This window comes from Mauremys mutica, chromosome 3 (genome assembly GCF_020497125.1).
Source record: "Mauremys mutica isolate MM-2020 ecotype Southern chromosome 3, ASM2049712v1, whole genome shotgun sequence".
NCBI lineage: Eukaryota > Metazoa > Chordata > Testudines > Geoemydidae > Mauremys > Mauremys mutica.
The window spans coordinates 184960468-184972480 of NC_059074.1; the positions used below are offsets into that span (position 1 = coordinate 184960468).

At 48.9% G+C, this 12013-nt stretch overlaps 1 protein-coding gene across 3 annotated transcripts in view; it reads right to left on the bottom strand.

Moving 5' to 3' along the window:
- RTN4 (reticulon 4) overlaps nt 1-6648 on the bottom strand; it is a 74185-nt gene extending 67537 nt beyond the window's left edge. The window contains exon 1 of one of the 3 annotated variants that reach the window (XM_045011336.1): nt 6086-6648. In XM_045011336.1, the coding sequence (XP_044867271.1) occupies nt 6086-6488 (403 nt within the window). In that variant the 5' untranslated portion in view covers nt 6489-6648. The remainder of the gene's footprint in view (nt 1-6085) is intronic. The other 2 variants (XM_045011337.1, XM_045011338.1) reach the window with 2 other exon arrangements.
- Between the last annotated feature and the right edge of the window lie 5365 nt (nt 6649-12013).

The following is a 12013-nucleotide window of genomic DNA, read 5'->3' on the forward strand; positions in this document are numbered from 1 at the left end:
CTACCCACAACTCCCATGGAAGTAAAATTTAGATGCTCAGCACAAGTAAAGTTAGGCCCACGGGTGACTGTTTTCAAGCCCTTCACTGCAAAAATTTAATAGATTCTTATTACTTTTTCCTTTACCATCAATGAAGTCAAAACACCCTCTCATAACCACATAGATGGACAATGACTGTCAGAAGATTTCAGACAAAACAACAAAACATAGTTCCTCCCTGAATAATCATGACCATGGAAACGAGGAGAAGAGGAAAAATTGAAGATAGCACTACTGGAACCAGTCAACCCACTGATCGCTCACCTCTCCTACACATATCACATAGGAACACTGCTCTAAAAAGGAGAAATTGAATAGCAAAATAAAACCATATTCTAAGTTTGATATACGTAGAGGAAAATTGTAATGTAGGGCATACTTTTATTTTCACTCACTATATTAGGAGTGAAAATAAAAGTATCTCAAACATAAACAAACATGAATAATCAAGAAAAATATCATCTTGATAACCTGATGATGCAGACAGGAAATGTTGCTTGGGAAAGGCATATACATTCAAAGTTGTTGCATGCCACGTTCTATCCTTTAATTTTGTACATCTGTCTTTTCTACATATTCCAATGGTGTGCTGCTTTTTCTGTATTGGACAACATATTAAGATTAATTTACTCATACATTTACTCAATTCTGACACTGAAGGTACACATTCCTTTGTCCGAAATGTCATCATACACGTTCTTACTACAGGCAATACTACTCCATTCTTTGTTTATTTTAAATAGAACTTCTAAATTATTCAAAATGCAAACAACTGAATTAAAACAAACAAATCTCACATATTGTAGGCAACGAGGGAGGGAGGGATACCTCAGTGGTTTGAGCATTGGCCTGCTAAACCCAGGGTTATGAATTTAATCCTTGAGGCGGTCATTTAGGGATCTGGGGCAAAAAAAAAAAAAAAATTCAGCAACAGTACTTGGTCCTACTAGTGAAGGCAGAAGACTGGACTCAATGGCCTTTCAAGGTCCCCCTCCAGTTCTATGAGATAAATATAAATATATGGATATATACCTAACTTCTGCCCAAAAGTGATTTTTCTAAATTCTAAGTCATACATATGAAATCACAAAGTATACCTGAAACATTACACAGAACAGAAAGTGTATGCAACTAAAATCCACAAAAGCAGGCTGAACTGTTACATATATACACCCCATCTTAGTTGTCAGCTATACTGCCTCAAGATACAGGCACAAATTTAATCCTGTCAATTTTATACAGAGACTAAAAAAATGACCTAAACTGGAGCCAAACTAAACACTTATGTAGGGATAAACTGTTCCAACATCAGCTATTAAGCTAACTGCTCCATCCCAAAAACAGTTGAAGTTTAAAAAGACACACAATATGCTTGAAATATATTCTTCCAGCTAAGAAAACTGGAGTTACTCATGTAGTCCCTAAATAAAGCAAATAGACCAGGGGTCGGCAACCTCTGGCACGTGGCTCACCAGGGTAAGCACCCTGGCAGGCCAGGCCAGTTTGTTTATCTGCTGCTTCGGCAGGTTTGGCCGATCATGGCTCCCACGGGCCGTGGTTCACGGCTCCCACGGGCCGTGGTTCACCGTCCCAGGCCAATGGGGGTGGCGGGAAGCTGCGGCCAGCACATTCCTTGCCCATGCCGCTTTCCATCGCCCCCATTGGCCTGGGACAGCGAACCGCGGCCAGTGGGAGCCGCGATCGGCCGAACCTGCCGAAGCAGCAGGTAAACTAACTGGCCCGGCCCGCCAGGGTGCTTACCCTGGTGTGCCGCATGCCAGAGGTTGCCGACCCCTGATATAGACAATATTTCTAAATTGAGACATCAAAGAGTTAAAAGTAGTTTCAGATACAAGTACTCAACACATTTCCCTACTGCCTACTAGACAAAGACTAAGGCTACTAGCATGAGTGAACTACAATGCTGCCATGCCCCCTACTTAAAAGCCATGCTTTCCCAAAGAGCCCATCCTACGTCAGTCAGTTCTGCACCACTACTTTAAACTAATTTTGTCTTCAATAAATTCTGCCCCTTCTAAGTGAAATTCTGCACCCCTCTTATTAACATCTGGTCTCTCTCTGAAAATACCACCCAGGTCATCATCCTTCTCCTGCATCCAAATCCTGTTTTATACATCATCTCTGCTCTATAAAGAAGAAATAACTCAGGAACTGCTCTGCTCCCTGACTTTCCCTTTCTCTGAAAAACAGATCCAGGAACTCTGCTCCCTACCTCCTGCTAAAAGTAGTGCAAGTGGACTGCTCTGTTCCTTATTCCCCACTCTGCTCAAGCGCATCCCCATTCCTACTCAAAGCCACTTTTCCTTGGCTACTCAGCCATCAACTTCTACTCAGCCATCAACTATTATCCCTTCCCCCATACACCTCAGCCCACTTGCTTGTGAAGGACACATACAAACAAAAAAATGAACTACATGAAAACAAACCAGCAAATCTGTCTACTCACAATGCTGTCAAATATATAGATTAAATAAACTGAAACAACAGGAAAAGTTTACATTGCAAATTTCCTTCAGCTATAGTAATCTTTGGTGCTAAATGTAACAATTGTAAGTGACAGTATTTTTAGACAGAAGTGCAATTTTTACATTGGTATCCTTTTAACAAAGTTCTTTTAAAAGATGAACAACAAATTAACCTAAAGCCCAGGTGAAACATTTGTTTAATAAGTCCATCTCACTGAGCATCTTTATTCCCACCACTGTACCTAGGTATTACTGCACTTTTGTATCTTTGCCTTGCTTATGTATTATTGCACATGGGTCATTATGAGTTACGGATAGCATAATTATGATTATGATTTCTTCACTTTTATTATTTAAAAAGAAGTCACTTCTTTGGCTATGATCTTTTCAAGTTTCAAACTAAGCGTGACTGGTGCTAAAATACAATGGCAACAAGCACTATCATAAATTAGACAGAGCTATGCTGGTCAGTACTTGGGATTGGAGACTTTCGAAGAAAGACTCAGGCCCTGGCTACACTTGAGAGTTACGGCACTGGTGGTGGCTTTATAGTGCTGTAACTCACTCCCCGTCCACACTGGCAAGACACATAAAGCGCTGTATCTCCGTGGCTACAGTCCTGCTTGTACTCCACCTCGACGAGAGGAATAAAGAGTATAGCGCTGCTGCTGCAGCGCTGGGGTGCCAGTGTAAACAGGGAATAATCTTACTACGCTGTAACTGACCTCCGGAACCTTCCCATAATCCTTTTAAGTAAAGATTACTCTTTGTTTTGTTGTGATGCCTCTGTTTGTTTTGTTGTGAACTCTGGGCTCCGGGACCTGCTCATCAAAAAAACAAACACAGCTCCTGTTTGCTGTGAACGAGCGGAGGCAGGGAGCTCCCTTTGGAACACCCACAGCTAGTGTTTGCTTGAAGAGACGGGGAAGGAAGGGGCTTGAGGAGAGAAGCAGCACAGCGGGTGGGGGGGGGTCCGTTTCGGAGCGGCTGCTTATCTGGTCTGTGAGGAAAAAAACAAACAATTGGTGTTTGCTTTCAGTGAGTGAGAGAAAGAGGGGTGGGGGAGGGGGTCGGAACTTGTAAGGCAGGGTGCTGACACAGTGTCGGCTCCAAAAATCCACTCTCTCTCTCCCCCACACTCCCTGTCACACTCCACCCCACCCCCTTTTGAAAAGCATGTTGCAGCCACTTGAATGCTGGGGATAGCTGCCCATAATGCACCGCTCCCAATGCCGCTGCAGATCCTGCAAATGTGGCCACGACAGTGCACTAGTAGCTGTCAGTGTGGCCAGACTGCAGCGCTCTCCCTACTCAGCTGTACAAAGACAGGTTTAACTCCCAGCGCTGTACAGCTGCAAGTGTAGCCATACCCTCAGTACTACAGGAGTGCAGGTGGTTGCTCAACAAGTGGTACACTCTTTTAGTCTGTGTCAGCACTGAACCAGTACTCTCCATAATGTAAGGAACACTCTACTGTTGAAGATGCTGTCTCTACAATGAAACAAAACCAAGACCAAGACCATTTGGGTCTCTAAAGGTCCCATGTTGGAAGTGAGGGATGGGAGGTTGTGATCTATTTCCATACCTATTTATGTCTTTAGTACTCAGTATATGCTTTTGTATTACATTAGTTTTCTTGCGGGGGGGGGGGGGGGAGAGAGAAGATTTCATTTTCATGTTAATAGTTTTTAGCAAAAAACAAAACAAAATTTACAATAAATAAGCTATTTACAAACAAAATGTTATTGCATTCTTTGCAAGAGTATTTTGCCTGACTACATCCCTGTGAGATTGACTTAAGACAGGAAGAAATTTGTTTCACTTCCCCTCTCTTTCTTCCCCACCCAGTACCAAATAGTACTTTAAAAAATGTTATATATATACACACATATTCCAGGGCAGGGTACAAATAGTACTTTTAAAAATACACACAGGTACACACACACACACACACGCATATTCTGGGGCAGGATACAGAGTGATCCTAACACTGCAGTATGTTCACCTTACTGGTCACTGAGAATACTAATGATATAGGACAGGGATCCTCAACGCGGTGCCCGCGGGGCATCTTAATGTGCCCGCGTCCTGGCACCCGGGAGAGCACCCGCCGAAATGCCGCCGAATTTCAGCGGCACTTCGGCGGGGACGCCTCTCGATGATGACCTTGTTGCCAACAAGTGATGTCATCGAGAGGCGTCGCCCCCGAATTTTGGCAGGGATGCCTCTTGATGACGCCGCTTGCCTTTGACAAGCGGCGTCATCGAGAGGCATCGCCACCGAAATGCCACCAAAATTCAGCAGCATTTCGGCGGGTGCTCCACCACCGCAGTGGTCCTTCCTCTGGCGCCCGCTGATATAGGACTATCAATGTGCTACCGAAAACTCCACAAATTAGTTTTACAGCAATAGATTATAATTTAGTTATTAAACTCAAAACAAAAAATATCCCAGAAGAGGAATAAATGATGCAGACAGGGAAAAAGCAGGGAAACAATTATTAGGTCTCAAATAGCTTTAATTTAATACTTAAAGAATCCACCAGCTCCATGCTGTTCAGTTGTGTCGCCCATTTTAACAGCACCATTCCTCCTTTAATATCTAACGCGCTCGAATTAGCTCTTAGCTTTAGTCATTCTTTTCAAATGAATTCCCCGCTGTCCCTCCCTGGCTTGGAATACGGGGGAGGGCTTCCACTGCCGACAATACCCAGCAACAGCACAAGGTCTGCCAGGGTTCTCCACAGCTGCTATTACAGCAGCTAAATCGCGACTGCGGAAAATGGGCGGCAATACGCGGCAGGCAGCGGCCCCTCTCTTTTTTTCCTAGGCGTGGCATCAGGGGAGGGAGGCGCTCCACTCAGCCAGTCTCCGCCCAGCATGAGCGACGGGCTCGAGGAGGCGGGGCGCTGGGGGATAATGGACGGGTGGAACGAGCAGCTTCGCCACCACCCATGTCTCCAGACAGCGACAAGAGACTTGCAGACAAAAAAAAGAGCACCACTGCACCACCCAGTGCCCCGTGGGAAGCAGCAGTCAGCGCAAGGCAGCATTCTCCACGTCCCCCGTTTAAATTTTTTTTTTTAAAGACAAAGACGAGAATCTGTCCTGAATCAGCAGCTCTACGTCCCCGGGCGCAGACGGACAGGAGCGGAGGAGGAGGGAACAGCCAATAAGGGAGCTGGGGAGCAGAGAAGGCGGCGGCGGCGGGGAGGCAGCGAACAGAAAAGGGAAATGAACTAGAGGAGGACGTGGAGAGGCGCACATGGCTCTTGTTCCCAGCCGCTGGCAGCATCCCCCTCGCACGCACACCGAGCCCGGGCACATCCCAGCCCAGAAGAAGGGACCCGAGACGCCTCGGGAGGCCAGCAGAGTCTGCGGCCAAAAGGGAAAGTCCCTGCTCCGTACGGCTGCGGCAGAAGAAAAATGTGGGGGCCGAAGTGCTCCTTCCTCCCCAGTTCACCCCCGCCGCAAAGCCAGCCACGCCCCCTAGCCCGGCTGCTTCCCCCCCCCACAAGCAGGAACCGGGCCGCAGCGTGGGATGCGGGGAACGGCACTTACCAGCACAGCCGGAGGACGATCCCCTTCTCTTGGGAGCGGCGGCGGGGTGTGCCGGCAAGGAGCTGCTGGCAGGGGGCTCCGGTTTGGGAGGCAGGGGGGCGGGGGACTCGGGCTCCTGAGAGCGGGGCGGGCTGGAGGAGGAGGACACGGCGGGGGGCCTCCTGTCCGGTTGCGGCTGCTCGGAGCCCCCGAGGTCCAGCAGCGGGGCGGGGGCCGCGGCCATGGCCGGCAGCTTCCTCTCCATCACCTCCAGCTGCTCGTCGAAGTCGTCGTCCTCCTCCTCCTCCTCCTCCACTTCCTCCTCTTCCTCCGGGTCCTGCACGAACTGGTACTGGAAGCGGGGCTGCTGCGGCTGGGCTGGGCCGGAGGAGGAGACCAGGGGGGACTGGTCCTGCTCGTCCATAGTGCTGGGGCCGCAGGAACAATGAGTGAGGGGGCTCTTCTCCGCCGGCTCCTCGGGCTGCGCAGCTGCCACGGCGCCGAGCCTCCACGCCCTGTTGAGTCAGACTGGGGAGGGGAGGCAGAGCTGACTCCCCCCGCCCGAGAGTAGAGAGGGATAGCCCGGCTAGCCAATGGGAGGGGGAGAGGAAGCAGGGACACACGCGGGGAACCAATGAGAGTGGCTGCTGCTGTTGTCTCCTCCACCTTATGAATATTCATCAGAGGATGGATGCTGGCGGCTGAACAGGGATAGAAAAGTCGGATGAAGTTCGGTGCAGAGAATGTGGGTGGGGCGAGCCCTGAAGGGTGGAGAGCCTGTATTGGTGAGGGGGGAAGGGAGACCCAGTGGAGGGGCAGGGGGCTGCGTGTGTTTCTGAGGGGAGCAGTGTATGGTGGGGGGATGGGCAGGGGACTGTGTACGTCTGAAGGTTGCTTTCTTACTGTAAAGGAACAGGGGGTTCTATAACTGAGGGGGGCAGGGGAGAATGGGAGCTCTTTGTGTCTGAGGGGGAGAGGATGGTCTGTATGGCTGCAGAGGGTGGGGGCGCTCTGTGAATGGGGCGGTGAGGGGTGGGGTTCTTTGTGTGGTTACAGTGGGGCGGGCAGGCTATATAGCGGAGATAAAAGGAGTGGAGAAGGATGGGTCCATTTCAGGGTCAGCAGTAGCTCCTAGTCTGCGCTTCAGACAACAGTCTGCTGCGTGCCAGACATTTTGTGGCACAAAACTTTTTCTGCGAGGGGCGGAGGCACAAGGAGAGGCTGGAAGAATCCTCTGTGTCAGACTCAGACAGGCTACTGCGGTGTCTTGCTGCTGTAGATGAAGTAATGAGGGAATCACATCTCTCTCTGCACAGTGACTATATACAGTAGCTCTCCAACCTGCATTGTTTTATAAATGGTGAGATGAGTCAGCCCCATGAGTGACACAGCTAAAAACTTAAACTCTGAAAGGGAATTTTGCATAATGCCAGGCTAATTTCTTCATTATTTTTGGGGGGGGGGCTCAGTTTAATGATTCAACAATTTCTAACGGGGCCTGGCCAACATTAAATAAAAGGAGGGGAATCCTTTTATTAATTTAGGACTTGATTCTGTGACATTGAGCACCTATTGCAAAATGCACCCTCAACTTCCCTTGTCTTCAAGATGAAGTGAGAGTGCTCAGTACATCTTAGCTAGAGATCATCAACTTGCTGGATCAGTCCTTTGGTGAACAGGAAGAACAGTCATTTTAGTCAGTCATACTTCTCAGAATCATAAAATAGGAAGTCAACATTAAAGAATATCTATGGGATACCATATCTACATTTTAAGACTTTTTATATAAAATGTTATGTTTATATAGTACTTACCCACAAGCATCTCACAAGACTCTATACAGACACCATCACTGAAATACAGCCATTGCTGGAATGGAAGATGATGACCAGTCCGCATGCCACTCAGTAGCAGAATTGGTGACTTCTGTTTTTAAGTTATTATTCAAAAGACCCATATGCAATAAGTTTCATGGTACTGTCTTGCCTTTCTTAAGTAAAGCATCCCAAATTGCTTTTTAAAGCATTGATGAGTACTATTATCGCACTGACTGTAGCCTTCTCTAGACATGGAAGTTGTACTGGTTTAATTTAAATTGTTTTTTAAACCGATTCCTAATCAATTTAAACTAAACTGAAATAAGACTGGTTTAAACAGAAATAAGTGTGTCTACAGAACCCTTAGCACCAGTCACCACAACTAGGACAAGCGAGCACAGTCTCACATTTCATTGCCTCTCTAATGGCATAATCCTCTACTCTTCCAAACTGCATACCTCTGGATCATGGAGACACACATTCCTTGATTTCATATATATAGGGTTTAGAGGTCAATTTATGGAGACATTCAAAGTGAGATGCAAACTGCAAATTCACCCAGATGTGACAGTTACAGAAAAAGGAAGGGTGCAAATGGGAAATTCTCTCCCTCTATATTTAAGTGTAAAATAAAAAGCACCAAATACCCTTTCTAACTTCAGGGCCCAATTCTACCACATTTACTTAGATTGCATTCTACTTACTCAAATGAGCAGTCCTATTAAGTTCAATGGATATATTTACATGAGCTATGGGACTACTTGCATTAGTGAGTACTACTCAACATAAGTAAGGGTTGCAGAATTGTATCTTCATGGTGAAGTTTACCCCTTTGCAAAGAGCCAGCACAAGGCCTAGATAAAAGTTCATCCGTTGTGAACTGCCTAGGTCCCTGCACTTGGGTTCTGTCTGCTGCCTAGCAAGCAAATAGCTCTACTTCTAAAACAGTTGACTCAGATTGATGGGGTTGTAGATCTATAGTTCACAATTGTCAGCTTATTACTAACTGAAAAATACATATGTGAAAATTCTCAGTTTCCTTTGTTCAAAATAGTATTTGATATAAATGACTCTGACACTCTGGACCTCAGGGGAACACCCAGCACCCCCATGTTCATCCTTGTAAAATGATTGTATGCTATCCAAGGCAAAGTTTGTCATGTTGGGTTTCTTTGGAAGGCTCATGATGCAATGAGCATTGTTGTTATAGTGATGTTATAGTAACTGTTACAGTAATGTTATAGGTTATATAACTATGTGTATAGTTACGAGGCTGAAAATGTATCCTCATGGCTTAAAATAAGCCCAGGCAAAAACTCTCCAAGAGCAGAGAGGCATTTCACACCTAATCAGGGCAGGTATGAGACAAACCCTCACAGGAACAAAGGACGCTGGCCTAGGCAGCAACAAAAGAATCTGTTCAAGTGAGTTACCCCCCTTCCTTTGGTCAGTATGGGACTGTGATGAGGTAATGCTCACCTGACTCTGAAGGGGGGAGGCAAAGCCAAGAGGGAAGAAAGAACATGATAAAAGGGAGAGATGTTTGCCATGCTCTCTCTCTCTCTCTCTCTCTCTCTCACCTACAACTACAGACACCACACCACGTGACTGAAGTGCTGATCAAAGGGGAGAGCCTGGCTGAAGAGCAACCAGCCAGCTTCTGGTGAGAAGCCTCTAACTTTGTAAGGACATTGAAAATGTTAAGATCAGCTTAGAATGCGTTTTTCTTTCATTACATTTGACCAAATCTGACTTGTTATGCTTTGACTTATAATCACTTAAAATTTATCTTTGCAGTTAATAAATCTTTATGTTTATTCTACTTGAAGCAGTGTGTTTGGTTTGAAGTGTGTCAGAGAGTCCCCTGGGGATAACAAGTCTGGTACATATCAGTTTCTTTGTTAAATTGATGAACTCAGATAAGCTTGCAGCATCCAGTGGGCATAGCTGGACACTGCAAGAAAAGGTTCCTAGGGTTGTGTCTGGGACCGGAGATACTGACTAGTGTCATTTGGTTGCACAATCCAAGAAGCAGCTCAATCAAGGATTGTAGTGACCTAGCAGATCACCGGACCAGATAACACCAGAGGGGAATGTCACAATGACATATTTAATTTATCCTATGTGATAGACCCAGGCCAGTTGGGTACAACAAAGTAGTCCTGTTGGTAGCCAGGGAGTGGGCCACAACAAAGCAGTAGCGGATTAACAAATTTGCCGCCCCTAGGCCCACAAAAAATTGCCACCCCCCCCCACCCCCCGTGCCAGCTCACCTACGCTCCCTCGTGGTAAGCCTGGAAGGGAGGGGAGAGAAGGAGAATTGTGGCACGCTCAGGAGATGGCAGCGGTGGAGCGGAGGTGAGCTGGGGGGGGGGGAGCAGTTCCCAGCTCCCCGTGAAAAGTTACTCCCCGTGCCCACCGGCCTCAGGTCACCTCCGCTATCCCCTGAGCGCGCCGATACTCGCTTCTCCCTCCCTCCCAGCGCTTTCGCAAGGCAAGCCTGGGAGGGAGGGGGGGAGAAGGGGAGTTCCTCCGTCCTGCAAATCCTTGAATGGACGGAGGAACGGAAATAGGCCCCACAGTCGCAGGAAATCCCGTCCGGCAACCTCCTCTCCCTGATTTTGTTGATGGCTAGTTTGGCCAGGGCCAAGAGGAGGTTGACAAGGAGATCCCGCGACTTTGAGGGGCCACGGATGGAGAGTGCATAGATAAACAGGTGAGGGGAAAAGTGCAACCAAAAACGTAAGAGGAGAGCCAAGAGGAGCCGGAACAGGGGCTGCAACCTGGCACACTCTAAATAAACGTGCCCCAGGGTCTCCTTCACGCCGCAAAAGGGGCAGGTGTTGGGGACAGGGGTAAACCGCGCCAAGTACACGCCCGTGCTCACGGCCCCGTGAAGGAGCCGCCAACTGACATCCCCGGCGGGCCTCGGGACTAGGGCAGAATACAGGCTGGCCCACCAGGGCTCCTCACCCTCGAGAGGTGGCAGGAGGTCCCGCCATTTTGTATCGGGGCGGGACGCGAGGGTGAGGTAGTGAAGCGTGTGGAGCACGAGTGTGTACAGATGTTTTCTTGGCGCGGTCTGGAACAGAACCGGCTGCAGAGTAGGCAGCCGGCTTGCCGTGAAAGGGCGAGGGGGTCGATTGGGTCCATGGGGCAGAGGCCCGATAAAAAGGTCCAAGGGCCCTGGGGTGGAAGGTGGGCGGGGCGTGCCCTCTCGCAGGACCCGGTCGAGGTAGGCCCGAGCAGCGGGCAGTAAAGCGGCCTTCACCTCCTGAAGTACGCGCCGGGGAGTACGAGGGCTGGAGAGCCCCATGCGCTGAGCGAGCGTCAGGGGATCCAGCCAGTCTCCCTGGTCATAGTCCAGGAGGTCTCCGACCCTGGTGACTCCTGCCAAGACCAGCCTCTGGCGCACCGTGGGGGACTCCGCCACCTGCACACAGAGCTGGGGGTTGTGTAGCAGGGGCTCCGCGAGGAGATCAACCCCCACGGTGGCCGCCACGGACCTGGTCGTCGAAAAGAGCTTCCAGGTCCGGAGGAGGTCTTTGTCTGCAACGAAGTAGTCCTATTTGGCATCCAGGAAGTGGGCGGGCGAAGCCCGCCCACTGCTGAAGTGCCTCCCCCCAGCCTAAGGGGAAGATCCACAGGTCTGTGATACCAACCAATTACGTGGGACAACCAATGAAAAAAACAGGATCGGGAGTGAGGTCATAGGGCTAAACGAAGGGAACCTGATGGGGACACCGAGCAGAGAACCCCGGACAACGCCCACTGCTCCTCGAAGGCGTCAAGGGAGCCAGTGGACGCCGCCCAGAGGAACTCTGCCCGGATGCGTGAACGGACGGAGGAGCGGAAATAGGCCCCACAGTCACAGGAAATCCCGTCAGCCAACCTCCTCTCCCTGGTTTTATAGATGGCAAGTTTGGCCAGGGCCAAGAGGAGGTTGACAAGGAGATCCCGCGACTTCGTGGGGCCACGGATGGGGAGTGCATAGATAAACAGGTGAGGGGAAAAGTGCAACCAAAAATGCAAGAGGAGAGCCAAGAGGAGCCGGAACAGGGGCTGCAACCTGGCGCACTCTAAATAAACGTGCGCCAGGGTCTCCTTCACGCCACAAAAGGGGCAGGTGTTG